Source organism: Lagopus muta, chromosome 17 (genome assembly GCF_023343835.1).
Source record: "Lagopus muta isolate bLagMut1 chromosome 17, bLagMut1 primary, whole genome shotgun sequence".
NCBI lineage: Eukaryota > Metazoa > Chordata > Aves > Galliformes > Phasianidae > Lagopus > Lagopus muta.
In genome coordinates, this window is record NC_064449.1 from 8,041,209 (window position 1) to 8,068,067 (window position 26,859).

At 53.5% G+C, this 26,859-nt stretch overlaps 1 protein-coding gene across 11 annotated transcripts in view; it reads right to left on the reverse strand.

Annotated features, from left to right (window-relative positions):
• Positions 1 to 26,859, reverse strand: part of NCOR2 (nuclear receptor corepressor 2) — a 163,778-nt gene that overhangs the window by 80,950 nt on the left and 55,969 nt on the right. For all 11 annotated transcript variants that reach the window (XM_048964374.1, XM_048964369.1, XM_048964373.1 and 8 more), the window contains exons 3-6: positions 25,653 to 25,780; positions 19,338 to 19,518; positions 6,114 to 6,293; positions 2,830 to 2,943 (exon numbers count right to left, since the gene is read on the reverse strand). In XM_048964374.1, coding sequence (XP_048820331.1) covers positions 2,830 to 2,943; positions 6,114 to 6,293; positions 19,338 to 19,518; positions 25,653 to 25,780 — 603 coding nt within the window. The remainder of the gene's footprint in view (positions 1 to 2,829; positions 2,944 to 6,113; positions 6,294 to 19,337; positions 19,519 to 25,652; positions 25,781 to 26,859) is intronic.

Sequence of the window (26,859 nt, forward strand, 5' to 3'; positions counted from 1 at the left end):
GCTGTGTGCACTGGAGCTGATGGGGAGCCAGGGTACGAAGGGGCCCTTAGGGAGGATTAACACAAAGGCTGCTCCAGGCACACTGGTGCAGTTCAGAGCAGCACTGCCCTCCTGCCTAATGAGGGACCTGCTAATTGGACACGGGAATGTCTTCAAGGCCAGGTATGCTAAATCAGTTCCAAGGGAAGAGGGATGTTAGGAAGCCCATCAACAACTCAGCAGGATAAAACCACAGCTAAAAATACAGACAGAGGACGTGCCCTGGTCACGGGGCTTCGACATGGAAGGAAGATAAATTCTCTCAATATCATAATGCATCCCAGAGGAGCAAATTAAAGCCCACGAAGAGCCTGTATCATAGCTACCAGCACAGAGGTGGCAGACCCTGCAGGAATCAGCTTCTCTCCCGCAGGGATGGCTCTAAAGGTCACCAGCATAGTTTCATTTCAGAGATGCCCGCTGTGCAGAGCTACAGCCCCAGGCAGCACGTGGGATGCCCGGCACAATCCGGCATCTGCAGGAGCTCAGCACCATCCTCACATCCCCTGACAACGCAGCACTCCATCGTGGTCACCGGAGCTTCTCCCTCCGCCCCCAGCACAATCTGTACAGCCAACTGATTTCTTTCTGGAAATCAATTACTTGCCCAGCAGAGCGCAGCAGGCGGGGCTGCAGGTCAGGCTCTCACAGTGACGCTCTCTGATGCTGAGGAACTTTTCCAGTGGCACACAGTAAGAGGGCTGGAGGTGGGACAGGCAGCACGATGAGGTTCTGAGACCAGCAGCACCAGCACTGCCAGCCCACGGCCCGGCACACAGCCGTCCCAGCACGGTGGAGAGGAAACGTACAGACCTCCCTGATGAAGCAGGGCTAAAATTAGAAACCATTCACCCCTGAAAAGCCACAGCTATCGCCAAAAGGAAAGTAGGTCACAGAACGGCTGGCTAACTCGATTTTCCGGCGTTTCTAGCTGCTCTGTCCTCACATAACCTCCTCTCCCCACTGCAGGGCTCTCGCTCCCTCCGTGCTGTGCTCAGCACAGGGCTGGGAACAGGTTGGCACCCCGTGCCGGGCAGCAGCTCAGCTCCAAAGGTGTGGAAGCGGGGCCCTTCAGCTGCTCCGACCAAGAGAGCTGCCCAGCTGAGAGCTGAGGCTGCCGTTCAGGGGACAGCAATTCCCAGGTCCCACACGTGCTCCTGCAGTGATGCCGCAAGCTGCGCCGCCTGCACTGCTCCACACAGCCACCCACCAGCCCACACTGCGAGCTGCAGGCAGGACGAGGACACAGCAGGGCTTCTGCCTGCTCTGCAGCCATGAACGGATCGTGCCTTCCCCAAAGGAGGAACTCTGCCACCACCCGCTGTGGTTTCTGCCAGGCAGAAGGGAAGGGCTGCTCGGCCTGAGCCCCGCTGCCCGCAGACAGCTTGCTGACACGCTGCTCTCAGTGGGAGGAATCTTCACTCATTCAGAGACCACACAGAGAGGCGGAGGGGATTCAGAGAGACAAGAGGGCAAGCATGGCCCTGCTGCTGGGCAGGACCGAGCAGAGGAAGCACAGTAAGACACGGGCCCAGCATGATTGTGCTCTGAGCCAGCTCCCGCTAACAGCAACTGCTGCAAAGCAGCTTGTCACAGATGCAGCCTCTGAAGATCACCCTTCCTTCCCTGCCTCACCAACACCTGCTTCTTCCCCACACCATGTGGACCAGGTCCAAAACAGCATCCACGGAGGATGAGGTCAATAGAATAACAATGAAAATATCTGAGGTCTCCTTTTGTGAACCCAACCCTTGCATGGCAGTCAGAAGCTGCCTAGCCTCAGGCTCCCGGGCAGGATGCCTGGCCGTGCTGTGGAGCAGAAGGGCTCCAAGGCCCAGCTCTGCAGGGCCAGCCCAGCTCTGCTGTGCTCTCACACCTCAGTCGTGCTGCCCTCAGCTTGCTTCCTACTGCTAATGGAGAGAGGCAGATGGGAAAAGTACAACCAGGGAAGCGGCATTGCCTGTGAGCACAGAGTATGTGATTTATTTTTCTTTTCTTTTAGCATCAGGCACCTGGATTTCTGCAGCTCCCAGTAAAATCTCAGGCTTCGCAATTCAAAATAATTAGCGACTGGTAGTTTTCCTTTTATGCAAAATCATCCTTTTTATCCAACACCTAAATGAAAATGAATGTGCTTGATTATCTTCCAAAGGGCCCAATTTTCCAGCATCCCTCCAAAGCACACAGCAAAATTCACATCTCGTCAGGCTGCTATTGCAGGCGATGGCTGAGCACAACAAACGAGCGGTCAGGGCAGAGATCCAAACACAGTGACGCCAGCATGACCTTTGCTAATGCCACTTCCAGCATCAAAGACCCACAATGCATGTTCTTCTGCACCAGCCCCACGGCCCAGGGGCAGCCAGGAGGGCTCGTAGCTGGCTGCCAGTATTGGAGCAGCATGGATGTCCCCCTCCACCTGTGCAGCCCACCAAGCCAAAGCCCATCATTAAAGACAATTTTCTACCATGTTCACTCCGGGGGAGAAGATAAAGCAAGCTGTTTAACAGGCAGGATTCCAATGCTTCCGATCTAACACATACAGCAGGAAACCCTACAAAAGCAGGTTCTCACGTGGCACTTAATCCACAGAGCAGAGAGAGCGCCCCAGGGCTCAGCCCTCCATCATCATGGCTCTGGACAGAGCTCCATCCATCACATCTGCCCACAGCCTTCACCAAGGAACTCGCCCGGGGCAATCCCCATCTGCCCCACACAAAACCCTCCCAGCCCAGGCCAGGATGACACAGCACAACCACACATTTGAATTTCCATCTTTTCCAGACTTACCCTGTTCTCGTCGTAGATGATCTGCACCAAGCTGCGATGTTTGGATTCGATAGGAGGGGGGGAGATGGGTTTTTCAGGCTCTGGTGGTTTGGCTGCTTCTTCCTCCAACTGTTGCTGTGGAAGGAAAGGGGGGAGGAGAGTGAGTCACAGCAAGAAACGCTGCCATCCCCGTCCACACGAGACTCTCTGCGGTACCATGACCAATACAGAAAGCTTACTGGGAGCCACCATGGGCAGCTTTAGAGACAGGGAGAGGGAGGAGAGCTGCCGACAGATGCACGATGCTGTCCTAGCTTAGGCAGCCTGTCCTCAACTGTGGACAACAGAACCAGCCTTGAGCAGGCCTCCTGGAGAGCCTTGAGGCTGGGAATAATGGCTTTATTGGAAACCCTAGAGGGGAACCACAGCTCCAGCCTGCCTTTGGAGCTGCCGCCTGCAAGGGGAGCAGCGAAGAACAAGGGATGGAGCAAGGCTGCTCCCCATCACAGGTTTTATCTTCTGGTGCTGTGCCTGCAGGAGTTGCCCTGGGATGACCGGTCTCTATAGAATACTCATCCAGAGCCTTGCTCTAGCTGAGAGCAACACTTGGGCTGTAGGATACAGTCCAAGAAAACACTCAAGCATCAGCTCAAAGCTGCCAACAACCACCAGCCCCCCGGCACCCCCTGCACCTTCATTCTGCCACACCACGGTGCTCTCAGGTTGCTGAGGGCACTCCATCACACCCTGCTCCTGAACCACGAGCTCTGAGCGCTCAGAAGGGATTCCCACAGAGGCATCCGTCAATCCTCCCCTCCTCTGGGAGAAAATATTTGGGTAAAAATGCCCAAAACTTGGCTGCATTGTTCTGGAAACCCACAAAAATCCTGCAAAGTGGTCGGGTCTGCTGTAATTGATTTCAGACAAGAGGATTTGATGGCATATCAGGAAATGAAAGTTTGCCAGTAAGTGGAGGCTCATTAAAAGCAGCTCGTTAAGAGAAAAAAAATACAAATCTAATTATAGTTGAAATACAGTAGAGAATTAGACTGCTCTCTGTGGTGTAACATGGTACAGTCATTAAAGGGCCAGATGCTGGAGGCTAGGGATGCGGGCACTCTGTGGGCACCAGCACCCAGTGGAACAGCAAACCTGACCTCAGCAGGTCCAGCACACTACAGCTACCCCTGGGAGCTGTGGGAAATGGCAAAGCGAAATAGGTCAAGGTTCTCAGACACGAACAAAATGGATTTCTTAAAGGTCTGCCACAAAAGCTAGGCTGGAACTGTGACCTTTACAGGGAGAGAAGAGGGATGGGAAATGAGACCTGACAGCTCCACACTCCCTCCCTCCCTCAGTGGTAACTTGAAGTCCCCTCCTCTCCCCAAAACCAATAGCAGCAATAACAAAGGGACACAAAACGTCATCATTAGCTGTGCACAAACACACACGCAGCGTGGCAAGCCAGAGTAGGCACTGCAATGCCTCCCTAACCCAGCAGGGAGGAGAGGGCTTCCAGCCACCATGTGTTACATAAGCTATCTCCAAAGAGCCTGTGGGAGAGCTGGGGGGAGCCCTGCAGGACACCAAAGCCCCTCAGCTCCCCAACCCAGCAGGGCTGCAGGGCTCAGCTGCACCTCCATCACCAGGTGGGAGTGTTGTACTCCAGCAGCCCTCAGCAGAGCTCAGCTCCACGGAGCCGCAGGCAGCGCTGCGAAGAAAAGCCCGGCGGTTTATTTCTTGTTAAGATCCCCAGAACTGCTGCCAGGAATAAATGCATAGAGATTGTCTTTCCCTGTCAGAAAGAGGGGGAGAACAAACTCAATGAAAGACTGAAGCACATATGGCACATGAATGAGCAGGGGATGGCTGATCAGAGCAGCCTTCTGCCAGGGGTGCGCAGGATTTGGGGACGGTTTCTCAGCTTGCTCAAGCCTCGTCCTTCTCCAAACCCCTCCTGTTAGCAATGCTGGGCAGAGCCTTCACTGCCATTTTTGGAACAACTGAGCAGAGAGGGATGGTGGGGTGTTGTATTTTTTTTCTGCGCTGCCTTTCCTTACAAGTGCATTTAATTACCCTGAGAAGGCCTCCCAAAGACAGAGGGGAAACGCATTAGGAAATTACAGCTGTGCACAATCTCTCCCCTGCTCTGGGAGGAGTGGGATCAGTTACAGGCTGATCACTTCCCCTCCCTCGCTTTCCTCCAGCACTGACAGCTCAGACGTGCAGACGGACAAAGCGATCCTGCAGAACCTCAGGCAGGACCCCCTGCCTGGCACCGCGCTCTCCTGGGGAGCAGACAGCAGCCACACTGTGCAGACATTTGCACTGGGTGTACCAAATGGGTTTGCTACCACGTGCCAAAATAAAAAAGTGGAGGGGATGACTGCCAGCAACCACTTTCACCTTCTTCCCCACTCATCAGAGCGTTTTTGTGGAGAGGAAGAATTATAAAACTTGTTCAGAGGGAAGAAATCAACCAAGCAAGCAGCCAACAATAAAAATCTATTTCCTTATGGAAAGACAGTTTGATTTTAATGGTGAGGAGCATATGCATATGCTGACTCCCGTCAGCTTCAACAGCAGCTCATCAGCATCTCTGAAATAAGCCTGAGGACCTGCAGGTACCAGGCCACAGGCTGCTGCCACACCAAGCATGCTGCCCTCCCTGGAAGCCCCTCACATCACCAGCAATGGGAAATTATTAATTTGCACGTCCTTTCTCAACATGAGTTGAAAGCATAGACCATGGTCCCCGCTGCTCCCGCTGCCCCAGCACATCCCCAAGGAGCTGCATTCATCCCCATTTCCCACACAGTGTGACAGCCCAAGCACACGTTCACCCTATTCAGAAATTCTTTACACTAGCATCTCCGGGGAGGCAGTTTGGGATTAGCAGCCATCAAGAGACCAGAAATTTGCCATAAGCAAAGGGAAAAACCACTGGCAAGAGAGACACAGAAGTGATTTGCTTTAGGAAGTAAAAGTCTGTGGGTTTTTCACAGGCATCCCCCAAGGTTTTGTCACATTAATCTCTTAATGGGTTTATGGTAATTGTATATGTGGCTACAATAAGGCAGGTGATCCTTCAGCTGGGGCATGCTCTCACACAGGGGAAGGCAGACCACACAAGGCTGTCAGCACAGCAGCCGTGCCCCACGCCATGACAAGAACATGGCTGCAGCCCAGCCTGGTGGCAAAGGCACGGCCACTTCCCCCCTGTGGGCATACATGGGAAGGGACAGGGCATCAGCCAGCGAGCAGAAGCACAGACACGAGCTGCCCCGCAGAGCCCAGCCTCCTACCTGCTTCTTCTTCAGCTTGGAGATCTGCTGCTCCACCATGGTGATCTCGCGGTCCACGCGGTCCATGTTCTGGATGAGCTCCTCCTTGGACAGCCGGGCCGGCAGCAGGTCCAGCTCAGCCTCGGGGTGCGCGGGGCTGACAGGAGACACTGGCTCCAGCTTGCCAGGCAGGCCACGGTCCTGGGGAGCACAAAAGCTACAGGTCAGCAGTGCTGGGAGGCTCAGGATCGTCCTCTCAGCCTCTGCTGCGAGCTCCCTGGCCCGCTCCCAGCCCTTTAAGACACACACATCCCTCAGAGAACCTGCATGGCTAAGCAGTACCAGCCACCACCAGCACCCTGTGCTGTGACGTTCAGCATTCCAAGAGAGCAGTGGGTTACTCACCTGGATGCCCTGCAGCAGCACGTCCCACTCCTGGCACCTTCAACGAGCCCACATCCCCATGGAACCGAACCCACCCACAAAAAAGATCCTTTCAACCCCATTAAAAACTTGGCAGAGTGAGGGGAACCTGAGTGGCAGGTGACAAACACACCCTTCCAGAGATGAAGACCATGGGGATAGGTGAGATCAGCTTAGATAAACAGAACTGATGGAAAACAGATTTTTTCAGATTCCAGGTGAAGAAGCTCTCAGATGAACAGGAGCAGATGGAATGGCAAAACCTCTGTGGTCACTGCAGAGGGCAGCTCTCATTTCCCTTTGCTCCCAGCTCATAGCAAACACAGCAGCACTCAGCCCCTGCTCCAGCAAAGTGACACTCCTGCTGATAGCACCATGCCAGTACTCCACGAGCATCCCACAGCCACAGCACCTCCTCTGCTCATCACCCTTCATCCCACAGACTCCCAACTATCCAGAAGCCCAACTCCTGCAAACACGAGCTGCGTGCTCAGGTGGGCTCACATGGCATTGATAAACACAAAGCTCAAGGGGAGCCAGCACAACCCGCCCCATGGCACCACGCTCCAAGCTGGCAGCCACCCATTACCTCAATTAGAGGTTTATCCGTTCATTTGCTCATAGTGAGTGGATGGATTTTTTTTCCCCTGGGGGGCAGGAGGTGGGGAAGAGGAGCTGCAGTTGGGTCCATAACCACAATCAGGCTGCACACAGCACCCTGCAGCTGCTCCGAGGGGAGGGACAGGGAAAGCAAACAAGTGAAGAAGTTTGCGCAGCCTCACTACCTCAGTCCCAGCACAGGGACAAAGCCCACATTGTTCTGCACCTCCTGACCATGGCTGCAGGCTGCACACCCAGCCCAGCTTGGCTGGCCCCTGTGCAGGAGGATGACACGATGCCCTCGGTGACACCAAGATGGCAGAGAACCCTGTTTGCTCTCCAGCTGGAGCCCTATAGAGCAGATTCTGTCTTGCTTTACTTCCCCAGGTTCAGATAGCAAATCTGGTTGCTCTGCTGCAGCAGGAAGGTGAAGCTCAGTGTCTTCCACAGGTGGGCAGTCGGCTCTTCTGTTCCATTTTAAGTCAATACCAGCAGGGCAGCCACAAGAAGCAAAAGACAAATGAGCTGCTTGTATAATCTAGTTCAAATTAGGGAATAGGAACAGAAAGCAGCCATGGCTTGGAGCTGGGCGCATTTTTCTAAAGGACAGAAGGCTGCCTGCCAAAAACAGAGAGAAAGGCTTCTCACTGGGCACAGCAAACAAAAGGTGCTCTCTCATCCCTGCCAGTGCGCAAGAGAGGGCATCTTTACACTGCTGCTTGGCATAACCCCTTTAGAAACCTGCCTTCTGATAAATAGGTATCATTTTACACTGCAGAGCCTGTAGCAAAGCTGAGTAAGGCAAACAATTGCAAGTTACAGCACAGAACCCATCATCATCACTCATTATGAGATGATGACAGCAATAAATAAAGGCAGCGTCCCCAGACCTCAAGTAACTGGTCACTGTCACTTCACGAGCACCTCTCCAAATAAAGGAAGGGAGAAGGAGCATAGAAAGGAAAACACAAAACTGAAGGCAAAAAAATCTCAGCCATGCAATTGCAGAGCCCAAAGCACAGAGCTGGGACTCACACAAGGCAAGGAGAAGCCCTTCTTCCACAACACAGAGCTGTCAGAGGAGAGGCCTGTGAGGAGCTTGGCTCACCCCAGCCCTGCATTGGGCTCTGGGAGCAGGTTGGGTCCCAGCAGGTGGCACCGCGTGGGTCCCACTGTGGGGCTCCCTGTAAGGAGGGAACCTCTCCTCCCAGGGCACAGTGACACAGATTCTGGGACAAGCCAGGAAAGAGCAGCAGTTTGAGCCCATCATGCAGGGCTCGCTGCCTGCTGAGAAGCCTCTGCTGCCCAGGGCGGCAGGAGGAAAGCTGGGGAACCCAGCTTCAGCACAGCTGGCTGGCACAGTGCAAACCAGAGCTGTGCAAGGAGTGACCCAGGGTATCCCATGGGCAGGGCCAGATGTGCTCGCACTGCTGCTGGATCCCTGCTCCAAACGTCCCCCAGCAATGCCAGCACTGCAGCCAGCATCGCACCCACGCTCTAAACATGCGCAGTGTGAAACGTAAAATTCTCCTTATTAACGTGAAGTCACAAGACTCTGAAACCAGCACGAGCCAGGAGAGCTGGAATAGATCTGCTGGAGGAAAGAAAGCAATTACTGCATTACTCAAGTTGATATTTTCTCAGTAATTATACCGTTTCCATGCGATTTGTTTTTATACATGGCTAACAGCTACTGTAGTTCCTGTTTATCCCCGGCCTTATTATGATGTGATTTGTATGATAACAAGGGTGGGCGAGGGGGGGCAGGCACTGCTGCAGGAAGAGAGCTGGCGCTGAAGAAAACAGTGGGGCAGAGACCCAAAGAAGGAACGGCCTCCCCTGGCAGCAGCCCAGCACGTGCTCAGGGAATTCAGGGCACTGGAGAAGGAGGAGCTGCCTGCAGACAAAGTCCTTTTTTTTTTTTTTAATGTTTTGTTGTTTTTTCTTCTCTTTAAATAAATATGACTTTATGAGAAGGCGTACAAAATTCCTTTCCCCTGTAACTCAGCTGAATTCCACCGAGCCAGGGCAGAAAATATCCCAACGATTCCGAAGCTCTCACAAAAGTAGGTCAAAAAACTTCCCCAGTGTTTCAACAGCTTGAAGCAATTGAGTTGCAAAAGCAAGAACAAATGCTGGCCCTCCCTCCCCACCCCTCCAGCAGATTTTGGAGGGTGTAAAACCTCTCCAGTTGGCGTTACAGTTACATGCACTAACCAAAGCACAGTATCTGCTCTTGCAAAACTTGCCTGAGCCCAAAAAAAGCCATTCTGCAGCACGACACGTAGCAGATACTGCCTGCGGGCTGCAGGATCACAGGACCTTACAGCAGTGTGCCTTGTGCATGGAGAGGCTGCGAGGAGCAGGGCAGACCTGGAAAGCCTTGCTCTGCCAGGGCTGATCAAAGCGCGAGGTGTTGCGCCGACAGATGGATGCTGTGCCTTCCATTGCTGCCTGGCACCTCCATGCCAGTGGATAATAATTGGGCTGAACTCAGACGTTCCCCATCATCTCCTCGTTACAAAGAGGAGCTCATCCACCTCTCGTTAAGGAATGCCCAACGCCTCCCTTTCTCCGAGCAGCTCCACCAGCACAGCACCACGGCACTGCCCAGCTGCAGGCTGTGCTGTGCCAGCTGTACCTCTACTCTCACTGCCTCCGAGGGAAGGATGAAGTAAAGCAGCCAACACCTGCAGCTGAGGGGCTGAGCCGGGCACCAAGCAGGGGAGTGGAATACAAAGCGTGAGTTGAGGAATGCCAAGAAGAAATGCAGGGGATGATTTCAAGAAGCAGAGCTCACCCAGTCACGGGGGACAAGGTGGGGTTTGGCTCCTTGCTTTCCAAAATACAGCACCAATGCAAACTCACACACAGGAAAAGCCCCGTGGATGAAGCCTTGCGGCAATAGGAAACTCCCATGGAAACCCAGAGCCACCCCACCTCCTGCATACACAGAGCCCGGGCCCGATGAGCACACATCAGGGTGTGAGGGCGAAGGAGCGGCAGCCCAGCGCACCACGGCACGGCAGGGAACGGAAGCACGAGGGGACGTGTGAGCCCTGGGCTGCTCCTGCAGCACCGCGGGCTGCGAAACCGCCTCCACTCACACCCAGCACCCACAGCCAGGCTCACTGCCACCCTGCTTCCACAGAACCGGCTTCACAGGAACCACACAGCAACGCCTGCCACAGACTTCCTTGGAAGCGGGAGGCGGTGACACAGCCCTGTGTGGCTGTCACCCGGAGGACAAGGCAGGGGAAGATGCACCTCCAGCTTCTTTTTGCTGCAGCAGCCACCCTCACCACACAGCACAGCGCACACAGCACGCAGCCCTCGGGGTCAGCCTCATTCCCTGCAAATGCATTCCTTCTGATGCAGTTTTGGGGTGCTGGCACAGCCTCCTGCAAACCTGCCGTGTCCTCACCAGTCCTCAGGATGCTAAGAGAAACCCTCGAGCCCTGTACGCCACACCAGAGCTCAGCTCTTCTAAGGGCTTTGCCAAACTCCCTGCTACTACAATCCTCCACTCACCACGGATGCGCATTGCTGTGCATCGCTCCTGCCAGGCAACTGCATCCTCTTAAAACCGCCCTCCAGCAGGCACTGAACAAAACACATACTGCTCACACCGCCGGGCACAGCAGCTCCAGCCACAAAGCACACAGGCAACATGCTGGAAGCCCGTGCCTGCAGCATGGGGCCGGATGGTGGGCCAGGCTAGACGTGCCCGTGCTGCCTACAGGAGCTGGGCTGCAAAGCACCGTGGCGATGGCTCTGCTCGTCCTCCTCGGTGTGCTCGGGGTGCTCCCGGATCAGAGGGCGGCGAGCCCACCAGGTGCAGCCTCCAGCCCGGGGATGGCAAACCCACGGTGCCAGCTTCTGAAAACAGCGCTTATTGAAAAGTAAAAAACCGAGGGGAAATGAGAAGACAAAAGCCCTTCTCAGCCCGGTGTTATCAAGCAGAGGAAATGAGACTTCTAAAGCTCCCATTCAGAGAGGAGTGGGGGGGAGAGAAATCCCACTCCAGACGCACTTGAGCGAACAGCTTTTGAAATGGAAATGTCGCTCTTCAGAAACATTTAAATTTCCTCCTATTGCCGGGGAGGAGGAAGGACGCAGGAGAGCGAGCAGGGACTCCTCAGCCATGCAAATTCCTGCGGGGTCCATTCAGGCAGCAGAGCAGGGATTTGTCGGGGAGTTAATCAGGGCGGCACACGGCGCTGCCGTCGGGAAGCTGCCTTGACGGGCATCCGATTTAGAGAGACGGCAATGAATGAATGAAGACAGCTCTATTTAATCACCGCAAGTGAGATATACTCCAAGGCTGCCCGGCTCGTGCTCCTTTCCTCCGTTCTCCCCAGTGCAACGACCGCCCAAGCTGCCTTATTCCAGATGCAGGAGACCGGGCTGCTGAGGAGACAGAAACGGCGTCCAGAGGAGCTGCGGAGCCATCCCTGGAGGTGCCCGAGGCCACGGATGGGCCCTGGGCCGCCTGAGCTGGGGGCACCCGGCCACCGCAGGGCTTGGGGCTGGGTCAGCTTTAAGGTCCTCTCCAACCCAACCACTCTACGTAAGATGGAAAAGAACTCTCAAGAGAGACCTCTGATGGTAACTGCAGCTCCTGAGGCGTGCTGCAGGACCGGCCTGTTTGCTGGAGCCATAGCACCCAGCCAGGCAGCCAGTGCCCCTGGAGGCATCCAGGAATGGGCTGCTCTGGTGGGCACAGCTGCTCCTCAAACCATGCGGACTCCCTGAAGAACACCAGCAGCTGCTGCTCCCACTGCTGTGCCGAGCTCCTCTCACCAACCACACACTGCCTTTCCTTGCAGGGAGGGGTTGTTTAATGGATACTCTCCCACCACACGCCAGGGATTTATGATCTACCACTCATTTGCCAAGTGGCAAGCTGAGCCTGCACCCCTGATCTGTAAAAATCAGCAGTTCCAACACTGCAAGAAAATTTGACTTAATGGCAATACTCCAAGACTCTGGTTCCATCTCTAAAGCAAGACCTTGTCACTCCCATCAGAACAGTGTGGAGCACACACACGCATACATGCCTTTTAAGACTCAAACACACACAAACTCAACAGCCTGGGCACAGATATGGGTCACTGTGCGGACATGACCTGCAACCTTCTCCAGCTGAGATAACAAGTGAAAAAACAAGGAACTTTCTGATCAGGAATCCAAGCTGGGCCGGCTTCCATTCAGAGGTGGCTGTGCTGGGAAACTTGTGTAGGTGTGAAACAGGCTCACAGTCACTTGGATGCTTTTGGAAAAGAAAAAGAGGTAACTATCGTGAAAATAGCCTGGGGGAGAGAAAAAGCCCTTCCCTTCACACAGCTTCTCAGGGCCGTTTAATGGAGCTTTGAGTGTCCTCACGGCTCCCCAGTGCTGCATTTGGAGCTGCAGCACTGCCAGCCCGGCTCCGCACGTCCCCAGCAGCTGCCCTATCCATCACGGCCGCTCGCTGCTGTGCCTGGTGCCAGATTGTTCTAATAATTGTGCTGACACGTGGAAGGGCTGCCTCGACACCGCCTGCTTGTCTGAGCAGCCATTTCCTGCCTGCTTTCCATCTGAGCCCGGCTGGGGCTGCAGAACCGTGGCCCCCCCAGGATGACACCAGCAGCGGGGCAGCAAGGCTGGGGAAGCGTGCTTGGGTGCTGTGCCAGCCCCACGAGCTCGATGTGCCCAGAAAAATGTGCAAAGAAAACCTGTCAAAGACGCTTCTGGACGTATTTGGAGGAATATTTTTTTTTTGCAGGTAGAGATGGTCTCAGGGTTTAACAACCAGCAGGTCTCGAGCATCAGAAGACCGTGATCACAGAAAGACCAACCAGAAGAAGAACAAATGCGGGACCAAACCGCCCTGGAGGACGTGGGAGCAGAACCTTTTCCAGCTGCAGCTGCTGCACAAGCTGCCCAAACTGCAAGCCCCAGCTTAGGCCCAGTCTGCAGAACAGCACGAAGCACCTCTGCCCTTCCAGGCCAGGACGTTAAAGAAAAAACCCAATATCTCAGCTCCCATAGCAAGAATGAGCCCACAGTGAATTTGTTATTATCTGTTAGCAAAGCACCAGCTTCCCACCAAGGCTGGAATTTCCATCTTGGTTTGGCAGGCACAGGCCTATGAAATGATTACTGTGTTTACTTTTCCTTTGCTAACTATAAAATCCCATTCCACCGCCCTGCCAAGAATGACTGAAGCTAATAAAATTCAGGCATTTGGAAGAAAGCAATAACAAACCTCCCTTTTGGGGCTTCATGATGAAATTTCCCCACTCCAATCAGAGATTATGCTGTATTCATGCACACTGGTGGTGTCTCCAAGTGCACCCAGATCAGCTCAAATCAATATTTAGCTTCGCTCGAGACTGTGAGCCTTTCTTTGCCTGGATCACTGATAGCACAACTGTAAGAAGCCTTTGAAAACACAGCTTACAAGTGTATGGTGGCATATATGTGTGTATGCATACATTATATACATAAAAATGCAGGTCTTTCAATTAAACTGTGGAAAGCATATATGCACAAAACATTTAAGAATGTATAATCTATATACCCCCTTCCAAATATACTGAAAGCCATTATCAGAATACACAATATATTTACATACACAAACCTGCATAGTCTCCTGTAGCTTTTGGTGTCAGAAAGGCTCAGAGCCCTGCACGCACCTCTGCTGGCCGTGCTGCTGGGGGCTGTGTGCCCCACGTCACACCCGGATGGCTGGCAGGAGATAAAACAGCACAGACCTGAAAAACAGGCTGAAATCAAAGCCTGTGCTCGCCCTGCTCCGTAACCCTGTGGCACAGCTGCTCTGCCCAGGCTCTTTCTCGGGCTGTGCTGGGAATGCCACCCCAGGAAGCCCAGACAGCAGCTGGCAGCCCCCACCAGCATGCAGGCTCACAGAAGTGGGGCTGCATGCTCACGTAGACAGAAGGATGCTCAGGCAACACTGACCAGAGAAGATATTAATGCAATAAAGGAGATGCCCTGGGTCGTTTCCAGTGTTAATTTCTGCCATACCCTCACCAGATCCCGAAGGAGGATGGAGCACAGTGTCCTGCCCCACACCAGCTCACTGTGGGTAACAGCACGCTTCCAAGGGCAGAGAGAACAGACTCCACTGCATTCCCACTCTTTATCCTCTAGGAGGAAGGTGCCAAGAATTAGAATTACATTTTTTGAGAGCGGCAGAACAAGCCAAGGGCCTGTCAGCTTGTCCTAGAACAACCCCTCTGCGTGCAGCCAGCATTCCTGCTGCCCGCAAGTGTCCATCAGCACGGAGCTGCAGCCCACTTTGTCATGCAGTGAGCCAGAAACCTCTGATGTGCTCTGCCTCAAACACAGCCAAAGAAATGTTGCATTTAAACAGCGGGTTTGGGTCCAGAAAGAGGGGAGGTTTTCAGAGAGTGATCGCAACAGGGGCCCCTTGGCACCCACTTGGTGCTGAGGATGCTGTTGGGAGATGGGGCTCTGCAATGCAAGGAGGTAAAGCTCCCCGAGTTCCAGCGATGGCTGCTGCCACGTTCGGTGCTATGACAGCTCCCACACCACAGCTGAAAGCAGCAGCTTCCCTGCCAAACCCAGCCCCAGAGTCACTCCCACACCCCCAGCCCCATCGACAGCACTGCGCAGTGCCGGCACGGCGCGAGGATGAGCGTGCCCTCCTCCTCACACACAGCACTCAGCTGATCGGTGTCACAACTTTTGGTGCATGAGTCACTGCTGTGGATTTACAGCATTTCATAATGATGGAAAAGTACAGCAGCACAGATGTGCTGTGTTGTACACTCATGGAGGCTGCCCCGGGCACCTTTCGAACCCGTCGCCCCATGCTGGACCCCCAGTGAGGGGACAGAGGGAGCCCAGGATGTTCTGCAATAGCTGCAGTGCTGGTGAGCTGGCAGTAACCTTCTGTCACCTTGCTGTCTGCACACACTGGGCAGAACACGCAGAAATGGGAAGCAGTGCACACCCCATCCTGCAGCACTGCTCCAGGTCTAACAGTACCCAACTCCCTGCCAGTGAAGGAGCCCAAATCAGAGCTGGGCAGCACAGAAACCCTGCCTCTCCTTTCCAGGAAATAACAGCAGGGCACATAGCAATCCGTGCTGTTCAAGAAAGAATGGGCTTCAAAAGCATTTCACTCAGTAACAGATGTACAAACACTTCAAAGACAGAAAAGGATAACCGCCATGGAGCTGTGCAGCACTGCCCTGCTGCAAGCACACTGCTGGCTTTGGTTCTCCAGCCATCAGAACTGAAAAATCAAACACTGTCAGCTGCAGGGTCAGAGCTCCCTGCCTGCAGCACCCTGCCCTGCAGCCTGGCAGCTCTGCCCTTCAAAGCAGAGCAGTACCAGGCTATGCAGGAGGCAGCACAGCGAGCAGGGGCTGCCACGTGCTGCCCTGGTGGAAAATGGTGAGATGGAGCGAGGGGAAAGCAGGGCAGAAAGGAACCCAGCCAGAAACATTTGCAGTGTGACAGTGGGAACAATGCAAATATTTCAGCATTTAAATATGTTTGGAATAACAGAGAATGCCAACATCTCCCTCATCTTCCCAGAAATAGCCTTGAATCACTGTTGTCCTAACGCAGTCCTCCCCCACTCCATGGGATCCTTCCCACAGTTGGATCTGCATCAGTTGACAGCGTGAGCAACAGCGTGGTAGGGGTGAGGGAGGGGACAAACTGAACACATTGCAGTGGGATCCTTTGCTGCTCCACGTGCTGCTGCTGGGTGCCCATCCACCAGCCCTGGAAGCACACAGCAGGGGACAAGTGCTTGGAGCTCACGGCATCACTCTGTCACCCAGACACTCGGTAAATGGCCGTTAAGTGTGGGGAGGCAATGGCACCCAGCACAGCTCCATCCCAGGGGGCCCCGTGCCACTCCTGGCCACGCTCAGCAGGTTTGGGAGCTGCTCCCACACATCCTGCCGGAGTGCTGCGGCTCTCCGAGTTCAAAGCACTGCTGCTTCCACCCCCTCGCTCCCTTCCCCCTGTGCTGGATTACTCAATTAGAGATTATGCGTTTGCCAGTTCCCTCGTAGCCAACTGGGGCCTCTGCCAAGGTCAACACGAGTTCCAGCCAGTTTCATTAATAACTGTGAGACCAGCCCACTGGAAACTCTGAGAGGTTAATCCCAGCAACAGATCAATGTTCCCATAACAAAGCCATGCAGAAAACCACGGAGCTGAGAGAGCAGGCTGGTGATTTACCAGCTCTGCACTGGGATTGGGGCGCTTCCCTTGCTCACAAATAGGATCCCAGCCGATGATGCCCAATCCCCAGGCCGCCCCTCACCAGCAGGGAGAGGGGGCAGGGCTCCCCAAGGCCCCTACAGGTCTTTGGGGTGCTGCCAGGCTGCTCAGGGCTGCCCAGGAGCCCTCTCACCTCCCTGTCTGTTCTCCAGGAGTTTGGTGTACATCAGGCTCTGGAACAGGCAGCTGGTGTGAAATTTGGCATGCGTGGTGCTGGCTTCAATGCATCATTAAAAATACATTTTAAACGTGTTAATTCATCCTTTTTCAATTAATGGCTTTTAAAGCTGCATTAATGTGCATCAAAGCATAGTGCCCTTTGCCCTAATTTCTGCTTTGCTGCATATATTTCCTGGCCTTAGCGCTGCCTTTCCCCAGAGTCCCACCTTCTCCTTTCAGATCCCAGCTTTTCGTTCACAGCACAAAAACATTCACCCAGAAAGGGAAGAAATTAAAACCCTTCAACAATGCAAAGCAGAGTCCAAGCACTCACGCTGTTAACTCCTTTACAAAAGAGGGAAGTGGCATTGTCCCTGTTACCGACGGGGAAATCTCAGACACAGAAAGGGGAAGAGACTTACCGGTGGCCAGCAGCTTGCTGGGGCAGATGGCAGTGAGGTTCAGGTTTCCTGAGCCCGCCCCGGCCCCACAGCAGGGTTGAGAGCTCCTGCAGCACCATCCCACTGGAGCAATGGGCTGGACTGCAGCAGCCAGCCCCTGCAAGGGGACTAAATGCAGATCACGACTGACTCACATCCTATAGGGAGAGTAGCAAACCACACATGTGGTGGAAAAGCAGTCTCAGAAGTGGGAAGACCAAGTGGAAGCACAAGGGAAATAAGAAGAGCTGGAAGGGAAGGGGGGGTAGCAGGACCGAGGTCCAGCTCTGCAGCAGGTGCTGGGTGGCCAGACACAGCACACAGCACCAGCACCCATGGCTGTGGGGGGACAGGGATCACACAGACACATAACAGGCCTGCTGTGCTGCTCTGATCTGCTGAAGGACCACGGCTTTCCCCATCCGACACCAAACCCACCAAGGGCCCTGGGAAGCAGCTCCAGCACCTCCACTACAAGCATGCTTGGCAAATCCCCATCAGGGCCGCTCCTCCAGCAGGTCCCACACACACATCACAATGACAGGGAAAGCAGGCCCACTTCAGTTCTGCCTGCTGTTCTTGGCCAGCTCAGGGGAGCACCTTCTCAGGGGCACTGTCAGCCTGGATGGAGGGCACCAGGATGTTTTGTCCCCTGAGCTCTCCTGAGCCCAGCCAGCAGTGGGAGCTGCACACTCTGTGCCCTGCAGCAATGTGACAGCCACCCTGCATGGGGAAGAGATGCTTGAGTGGAGAAAACAGGTAGGAAAACAGCCTTCTGTTTCCCAGCCTGAAGAGAACTGATCAAGGGTATGAGCAATACGAGGTTCATATAAAAAGGTAATCTTTTGCTGGCAGACATGGCTGGAAAGCTGCTGCTTTTGTAAGGAACGCTTCCCCAACACATCTGCTTTCTGTAGCCACAAAGAGCTGAGCTAGTAAGAGCTGCTGCCTTTGCATTGCTTACTAATCTTCACTTGAAGTGAGGCTGCTGTGATCCAGAACGGGGCACAGGGGCCCCAGCTCAATCCCCTGCTTGAGAAAAATGGATAAAAACCATCTAAGATCCACTTCTTTCCTGGGAGTGTTAATGGGAAAAGCTCCACAGTCTGTTACCAGGACTTGCCACAATCTGTAAAGCCATCAGGAAGAGCAGCACACACAGCACCTCAGCCAGCCCTGCCCAGGAACAGCCCAGCCAACCCAGCCCACTCAGGTGCTCCCCAGCCATTTTTCTCTCCTTCCAGACTGCGACATTACCAATGGCTCCACTAAAAGCATAATCTTGTCCTGCTGAATGGTATACATCTCAGCTTTCTCTCTCTCTCTTTCATTAACAAATGTTTTAAGCCCCATAAAATGCGATGTAATTCTTGGAAATGTGTCACAGACCAAGAAGCAAATGCAGCCCCTAACTCAGCGACTAATGCCTCAAGAGTGGCTTTGCCTATTAGAAACAAATAGCTGAGACAATGCGTGGTTTTCCGGCAAGAAGCAGAACAGAACTGCTGATGGAAACAATGTGCAGACAGAAAAGCTGTCCTGGTTTCCTCACGTCTTTTGGAGAGAAAACATCTTTGGTTTCATGGCTAACAGTTTCTTTCCCCACAGACACCTGGGCCAGCACCCACAGGGATCACTCTGTGTCCAGAGCCCCCACACTGCAGGGTCCCTGCTGCTCCTCACAACCTCACAACTTCCAGCTCTGGCCAGGCCTCTCCTGGAACCCCATCCACCCAAACCGCCCTCATTTGCCCCATTTCAAGTTAAATGTTCCTCTCCCCCATGACAGTCAGCGGGATATCATGCAAGCTCCACCAGGAATAAACCCAAGCTCACGCTGAAGTCAAGCACTATCCATCCCAGTAGAGCTCAATCCGAGCAGGCACACAAGCAAGGGGCTGTTGTTTGTAATATTTATCACGCAGCAGAGGAGGTAATTGCAAGTAAACAATCTGCTCTGTTCCAGGAGACTAAGGCAAGGGAGGCTTTCCTGGGGAAGATTATATTAGGAACCACCAGCAGCCAATTCCAGCCCTTCAAACACCAGTATTAAATAAGGAGATGTGATAAATAAGAAAGGTCAAGTAAAAATCAAATTAAGGCACAGTATCCACAAAAGCCAGACACAACCAACCCTAGCCCAGCCCACAGGAACCTTCCCAAATGCTCCTGCGCAGCAAACAGCCAGTAAATACAAGTCCATAAAGACAAGCCCATGAGTTGAACAGTTTAGGAGAAAACCCTACACCCTTTTCTAGAAGTCGCCCCATCTCAGTGCGTGCCACCCAACAGCACCACACACTGTGTGACAGGCAGCTCTGCACAAAGGGACGCGGGTCGCAGCGCTCACCTTGGGCAGCTCCTCGCCGCCCGCCTGCTGGCCCTGGCTCAGGAGGGGCGAGTGCCGCAGCAGCGGGTCCTGCAGCAGCTCCAGGCGCGGCCGCTTCGTTTCGATGAACTCCAAATCCGATGGCTTGGTCAGGTCAGAGAGATAGGAATGAGCCTCGGTCCTCAGGTGCAGCTCCTGAGATCTGCGGACAAAGAAAGGAGACCTTAGGGAACAAGCTGGCTCTGCTCCCCCTGCTCCGAGACTGCGGGCAGGACGCTGGGCTCCTATGGAGAAACACAGCTCCAGCTCGCACATCTCAGCCTGCACCGACCCAGGGCACTCTGCCTCTCTTGTACACCAGCCTGAGATCTCTTCACCTGTTACATACATAGCAGTTGGTAATACCTGGAAATTGGCTCTGCTTTCTTTAAGCAAGTATAAAATTTTTTGCAGCTCTATTTTTCCTCGCAGGAATCTACTCTGGGAATTGTAAAAGGTTCCTACAAAAACACACTCAATCTTTTACTATGCCCAAAGATCAGCTTTGTTGCAGCAGCTCCAAAGGTGTTTTTAACACTTCAGGCAGATGTGTCTCTTAAAAATTACAACAAAACACAAGAGATTCAAAGCTAGGAAAAAACATGGCTTTTCTTTTTTTTTTTTTTTTTTCCTTTAAGCAAGATTGTTTGAGTTCTCTTGAGTTAGGCAGCACAGTGCAGCACACCTTCCGCAATGAGAAAGGGAGCAGGCTGGAAGCTGCTCACGGGGATGGGGGAAAGCAAACACATAGCAGGCATGTCAAGAGCAAGCACCAAGGGCAGGGGGCTGTGCGGTGTCCCCTCCAACCTGGGGCTGCTGATGGCCATGCTCACCTTGCTAACTCAGCTTCTGGAAGCACAGCAGGAAGGGACGGGCCCAGAGCCCTCTGAAGGCAATGGGAGCCCTTCCAGCAGCTCTAACAGCCCTGGACTGCATCCAAGGGAGGGAAGTGCTGGGTGGAAATCACCTTCCCCGCAGCGTGACCCAAGCCCAGCTCTGTGCAAGTGAGCCACAGCTTCTCCCTCACCCTCCTCCCCCCCCCTTTTTTTTTTTTTCCCTTCTGTATTTTCATGTTTTTGATTTAAACCTCAGCACCAGACCCAAAACACACAGGCCAGGGCAGTGAGCCGTTCGAGCAGGACAGCCCTTTGGTGTGGCCCCGAAGCACAGCTCACCCGCACACACTTTGCACTGAGCCATGCACAGCAGCCCAGGCACTGCATGCACTTCCCAGCAGCCTGTCCAGCCCCTCCTGCACAGCCAGCCACAATCGGCAACTGTTGAGCTGGGCAGGTGTTAAAATATTCCAACACCCAAGGCTTTCCGTAGCACAGCAATTAAAAATCTGATGTGTTTATTCTCACTTCTTCCTTTTTTTTTTAAAGGCTGCGTTACCCAGAAGCTGCTAATTGCTGCAGAGTGCTGTGCTTGTGAGGACCACGCTCAGAAAGCGCCGTTTGTAATGTAAGAGCAGCACGCAGCTTTGCTGAGGCAGTTCCTCACGGAGAGGCAGGGGCCACGCTGGGGAAAGCAGCTGCGATGCTACAGGGTGCTATTCTATGTCTATTTCCATTTCCACATCCACGGGAACTGCCATTGACTCCGTGCCCTGGAATTTCCAGCCGCTCCCGGGATGACTCTGCCCAGCAGCGCCCCACGCCAACAGCAGCGCTCTGCTCACAGCCCTCACACCTCCCCCCTGCACCCACACCTGCACTCAGCTCCTCACAACAGCCTTTTATATTGCCACAACGTTGCTATCGGCGCGGGAGGAGCAGTGTCTGCAAACCCTCCTGTTACACCGAGCGTGGGCTTTTGCTGCACTTTCCAAGCAGTTCCCATCCGGCTGCTTTATTCCAGAGATTCCTACTTTGCTGAAGGGTAAAGGTGTTACTCAATGACATGGGAAACCCCCTGGAGTCCCTGTCATGAGCACAGCACTGCACATAGCCGGGGAGGGCGGGGGGAGCAGGTCTGAGGCCAGAAGACCGAGATGACCCAAGATCAGATCTTTGGTTTACTGCTGAGCTACACCATTAATTGCACACTGCCAGCTGCATTCCTCACACACCACAGCCCTTTCCCCAGCGGTACACGTGGCTGGAAGCTCCTGCACTTGCTGAGCATTGAGACCTGGTACAACCTTGCCTGCTACATCATACACAGCACCTGAGCACAAATAGGGCTAAAAAGAGCTGGCTGGTCGCTGGGTACAAGGGAAGCTGAGAGCATTCATCTCCTAGGAGGGAGGCGCCAACCAGATGCCCCGAACTGCCCTCAAGGAGTTTGCAGGAGCAGCTCTGATGAGATCTACCTGGATCTTACCTTTATCTTCCTAAGTCTGCAGAAGTGAATTCAGAGAGAAATGGGCAAGTACAAACTCCACCTGAGGTCAAAAAGGAACCTCCCAGCCCCCAGCCCAACTGAGGATCACTCCAGTCCTCAAACAAGGAGGGCACCTTCCCAGCAAGAAGACACTTGGAGCTTTGCTTCTGCTCACAAATACTGCTCCCCATACCATGGGGACAAACACGGGCAGGTGGGGAGCTGGCCCACGCCGACTGCTGGAATGAGAAGCGAGGTAAGTGACAGCCTTACTGCAGCTGTTTATTTCCTCTGGCTGAGATGCTGGCCATGCATGTTAACATGGATATTCTGCCTTTATCCAGAACGAGATGAGTAGGAAATGGTCTCCAAACATAAATAAATATATATACATCTCCAGCCCTCACAGGTATAGACAGACAAGAAAATGAGTGAGTACCACAGAAAACCACCAGTGCTGATGTGAATTTTTTATAGTCAGTGCCAAGATTTGCAATAGGTTTCAGCAACCTCTTTACAGCCAATGTTATCCAGAGCAGGAGACTGGGCAAATTGAGACCTGTTAAAGAGAGAATCCAGAGGGCTTGTGGGAGCAAACTGCCACCAGGGCAGCTAAAAAACACAGGCTGGGCCAGCCCATACATTCCCTCTTCACACAGTTGGAAAGGGAGCGAGCAGCCCGTCTGTCTGGGTGGAGCAGCTGGGTGCCCTCATCCTCCAGCAGCAGGGCTGTGCCAGCAGGTCCCAGCATCTCCACGAGCTCCTGACCTTGCTCTCCAAACCCAGAGCCTCACTGGAGAATCCTCCTGGCAGCACTGGGTTGCTGGAGTACTCCCTGGCTCAGTGTCTCCAGGGACAGCCCGTGCTGGCCAGGCTTCTGCATGCATCATGAGATCACCTGCCCTCCTAATGGAACTCCAGTCCAGAATCAGGCGTGGGAAAGTTGCTCCATTCGCTGTTATCCTTCCATCAGCAGCAACGCAGAGCCCAGGTGCTCCATGGGGCACACTGACCTGTTCCACCTGCTGCCTCCACATCTCCTCGCTCATCCACAGAGCAGCGGGTGCTCAGGCCACGGACTGTGTGCCCACACACCAGAGCTGCCCTCTGCAGCCCATATTTTCCCACGTTCATTTAAGGAGGACAAAAAACAAATAATCCACCTCCTGCATCGCCATTTCGAGTGGGAAAAGACACGAAGCTCTGCAGTCGCAGGGGATTTCAGCCTCACTGCTGAGAAAAGGGTCACCTTTAAGGAGGGAAACTTTAATTAAAGACCATAAATAAGAGGCGCTCGGTCGCACAGCTCGCTCTGGAACAGTTGGTGCCATTTGGCCCGACACAGATGAGGGCTGAGAAGTGCCCATTATTTCCAGCGGCCCCGCGCTGGGCTCCCACAGCTCCCTGTGCTCCACAGCCAGAGGATTAATCACGTCCAACGAGCGCAGTAATTAGGCCTGCTCTCATGCTGTACTGCACACGGCTATCTCGGATGGCTGCAGAGACATGGCAGCTGCTCAGCGTATCCAAAATACCACACTTCAGAGGAACGCTGGGAAACTCTGCAAAGTGCTTATGACTGCTAAGCAGCACGGCTGCGAATAAAGGGCACGGTCTCATGAACTGGTAAGGCAATCTCCTCTGAAAACAGTGACTCATCTCGTTCTGGATAAAGGCAGAATATCTGTGTTAATATGCATATCGCATCTGCTGGTGAAGCCATCATCCACCCCAGCATTCCTGCTTTAATATGGAATTTTGCTCCAGAGGAGTCTGGTTCTTGGATTTGTCAGCTCCCTCACCCACCGGCACCTGCCATTTAGTGCTCACCTCAGTTCTTCTCATTTCCTTTGCAGATCAAGATACAAGCAGAAGAGAAAAACCCTTCTCCTTGTCATCCTGCCAGCACATTCCCTGCAGGCGTTGCCAGTACGATGTGTACCAACAGCAGACCCTGAAGCACTTCTCCTCGCTCCTGCAGCCCTGCTGGCAGCGCCGGCTGAACAAGCTGAGGGGAAGTCCGTGGGTCCTTCCAAGAAAAAGCCTGCTACCAAAGAGCCATCAAAGCAAGCAGCACGTCCCTGCAGGGAAACGCGGGGCCAACTTTCCCTATAGCAACATGTTCGGAATGCTTCAAGTTTTCCTTCCTTCTCTCAAGCCAGAATTGCTACAGATGGAGTTCTGCCCATCCACTGTGGGGTGGTGATGGCTCAAAGCCGATCCACTTGGGATACACCCAAACCTGGGACCACCTCAGCCCCATTTCTTCCAGCAGGTTGGAAGGGTTCCCCCCGGTTCACACTTGCTTCAAGGAGGGAAGCAGAAAAGCAGTCTGGAAATCCATAACCTGACACCCACCAGCTGGTGCCAGGCAGGGACTGCAGCGCTGGGGTGGGATGAGACTCCTGCTTGCAGACAGCATGCCCCGGGCCCCTCTGCAGACATTATTTGTTTGCCATTGCTCCCTCCTCCAGCCCTTGTGCTGAGAGCCAGCTGCCTCAGCTCAAACCCAGCAGCCCCAGTGCAGGAACGGAGCCAAAGTGCTTACAGATGCTCCTGGCATCAGTCTGTCAAGGGGACTCAGCTGCTTCCACTCTCTCCCTGGGCCAGAATCAGCACTGGGTTTGGGGGTTGAATGCCAATTCCCAACCTGACCTGCTCCGGGAGCTGCAGGGCCTTGTAGCTCTGGAGTGAGCAACTACACACCCATAGAGCCCATTTACAGCACAGCAGGCTCTGGTTTGGGCCAGATCCTCATGCCACAATGACAGAAAAGCAAAGTCTGTGGGAGACCTTTTAACATGGAGCACTTAAAGAGAAACAGGAGCTGGGATGAGCACCTCCCCGACCCCAGCTCCACTTAGTTTGAGTCCTGGAGTTCTATTCATTTACCCTCATTCACTTGATTGTCAGCTCAAAAGTAAGTTTGGAGATTCGGGCTGGGCAAAGCCAGCAGAGCTCATCCAGGAGGGCAGAGCTTTAGAGGTTGTGCTTTGTCCCCAGGTTACCACAGGGCTGCTTTTTTTTTTTTTTCTTTCTGCTGAGCACCAAGCTGAATCCACCCAACCAGACACAGAGTGCTGGCTGCATTTCTAACCAAATACCCGGGGCTCCAGTTGCTCTGTGCCCTTCAGCAACCACCACCCTGAGCTCTTTCTCCTCTCCCCTAACAATTACAGTTTCAGAGAAGCAGACTCATTTCTGGCTGGCCACAAGCAGCGGCTCAGTGACTCTGCACTACTTGTATTCTTAGCCTAAGGAACAAGCATCAAAAAGACCCACTTTGCATACATCTACCGCTGCAAGGTTATTTCACTTCCAGGCAATTTTTTCTTTCTTTTTTTTTTTTCAGAACCACTAAAGCATCAAATGCAGAAGAGAAACTGTGAAAGAGCAGCATTTTGTGATGAAACAGAGCCACAGCGACGGCCTTTACAACAGAGCAGCTCTTGCGGGTCATGCAGCTGCAGCCCCACAGCACCCATCTGAGCGGCACCCGAACACGGCAGCCTCAGGCAAGAGGCAACTGAAATCATCACTGGTGACACCAGGAGAGCCACAAGGGCAGAGAGAGAAAGCACAGCACCTCGGGGAAAGTCATGAGAGGAGCACAGAAAGAGAAACAATAACAGAGAGAGTGGAGAGGAAGAGCAACCCGAGAGGAAGTGGGGAAGAATAGTGGCAGTGAGCTATTTGCACTCCTCCCATCAGCACAGGCAGTCACTCGCCTAAACCAGCAATGCAGCTTCATAAATAGAGGGGTGTGCTTGATTTTTAGCACATCTATGAAACGTGTGACAGCACAAGAGAAGAAACCAGAAGGTGTTGCTTGCATTAGCTAAGGTACAATCGGTAGCAATACCCAACATCACGCAGTGCAGGTTGTGCAGAGCTCCATGCACACCCCAGTGCTGTGCGAACACTCGCTGCCGTAGCTGGGAGCCCCCCAGCCCCAGGAGCAGCCCGAGGTACCTTTCATTGCCCGGCTGGAACTCGGAGAGCAGGGACGGCCTCCTCCGCTGCGGCTGCATGATGGACCCGGGCGGGAGGTGCGAAGCGTAGTCCCTGGAATGGTGCTGGTACTCCAGCAGTGCGACGTCCTGTGGAAACACACACAGCTCGTTAGGCTGATGGCAGCTTTCAGGAACGCAGTGAGCCCCAACAGCTCAGAGCAGACTGTGCCAACGCTCTTCCTCTGGAGCTGAGTGCTTCCCCCCAGCCCTGCAGGAGCACAGCCCCCTGGCCCAGGCTGCTCGTGGGGCACACGGGCTTCTGGCACCCACGCTGGACTGGTGATGGCTTCAGAGCCAGGTGAGAGAACATGAAACGTCACAGGATGCTTTCAGCTTCAGTAACCCACACTGTGGCATAGAGAGAGAAATGAAGAAGAGAGGAAGGATCAAAAACGTTGTTCCTTTAAACACAGCTCCCCTGGGCACAGCTGAAGGGGCTCAGAAGGATAGTATGCTACTTATTATGTGCACGTCCCTTTTGTTCCTTGACCCTTGGAGAGTACAGAACGGTATGTTCCCGATTTTAATTAAATAAGAAGCCCTCCTGCTCTGTGCCACAGACCGATTCCAGCAACAGCATTTCAGCACCTATGTTTCAATCGCTCTTTTTTTATTTGCAGATAGATACTTGACCAGAAAAGAAGACTAATCATCTAATTAACTGAGACCTTCAGCAGTGGCACACAAAGCCCTGCCACAGAATATCCGTGGTAACACCGACGCTTATTTACATTAGAACCAATCCCACCTGGGAGTCTATTTCAAACAGCCCTCACTCAGAACAACACCAAACAAAAGCTGGGACTGCCTCACAAAGGAAAAGAAATGTCAGGGTCAAAAACAACAGCAACAAAAAAAACCAAAGCCAACCACCACCCACCAAATATAACGCCAAGTACTTGCAGTTGGGAGGGGAAAACCTCTCAGCCTGAACAGCTGCACCGGTGTTATTTGATCAGATGTAACCAGGGCTGATAAACCCCAGTGCGCAGCAAAGAGCCTCAGCATGGGGAGGGGCAGGCACAGAGCAGACTTTGGAGCTGATGCTCCACCAACCTGCACCTTCCCTTTGTGGAAATCCAGGGAGAAAAAACCAGTTCTCAGCACTCAGTACAGGGAAGCCAACAAAACCAGACCTCTGCCCCAGTCCTGCCCCTCTCTCACAG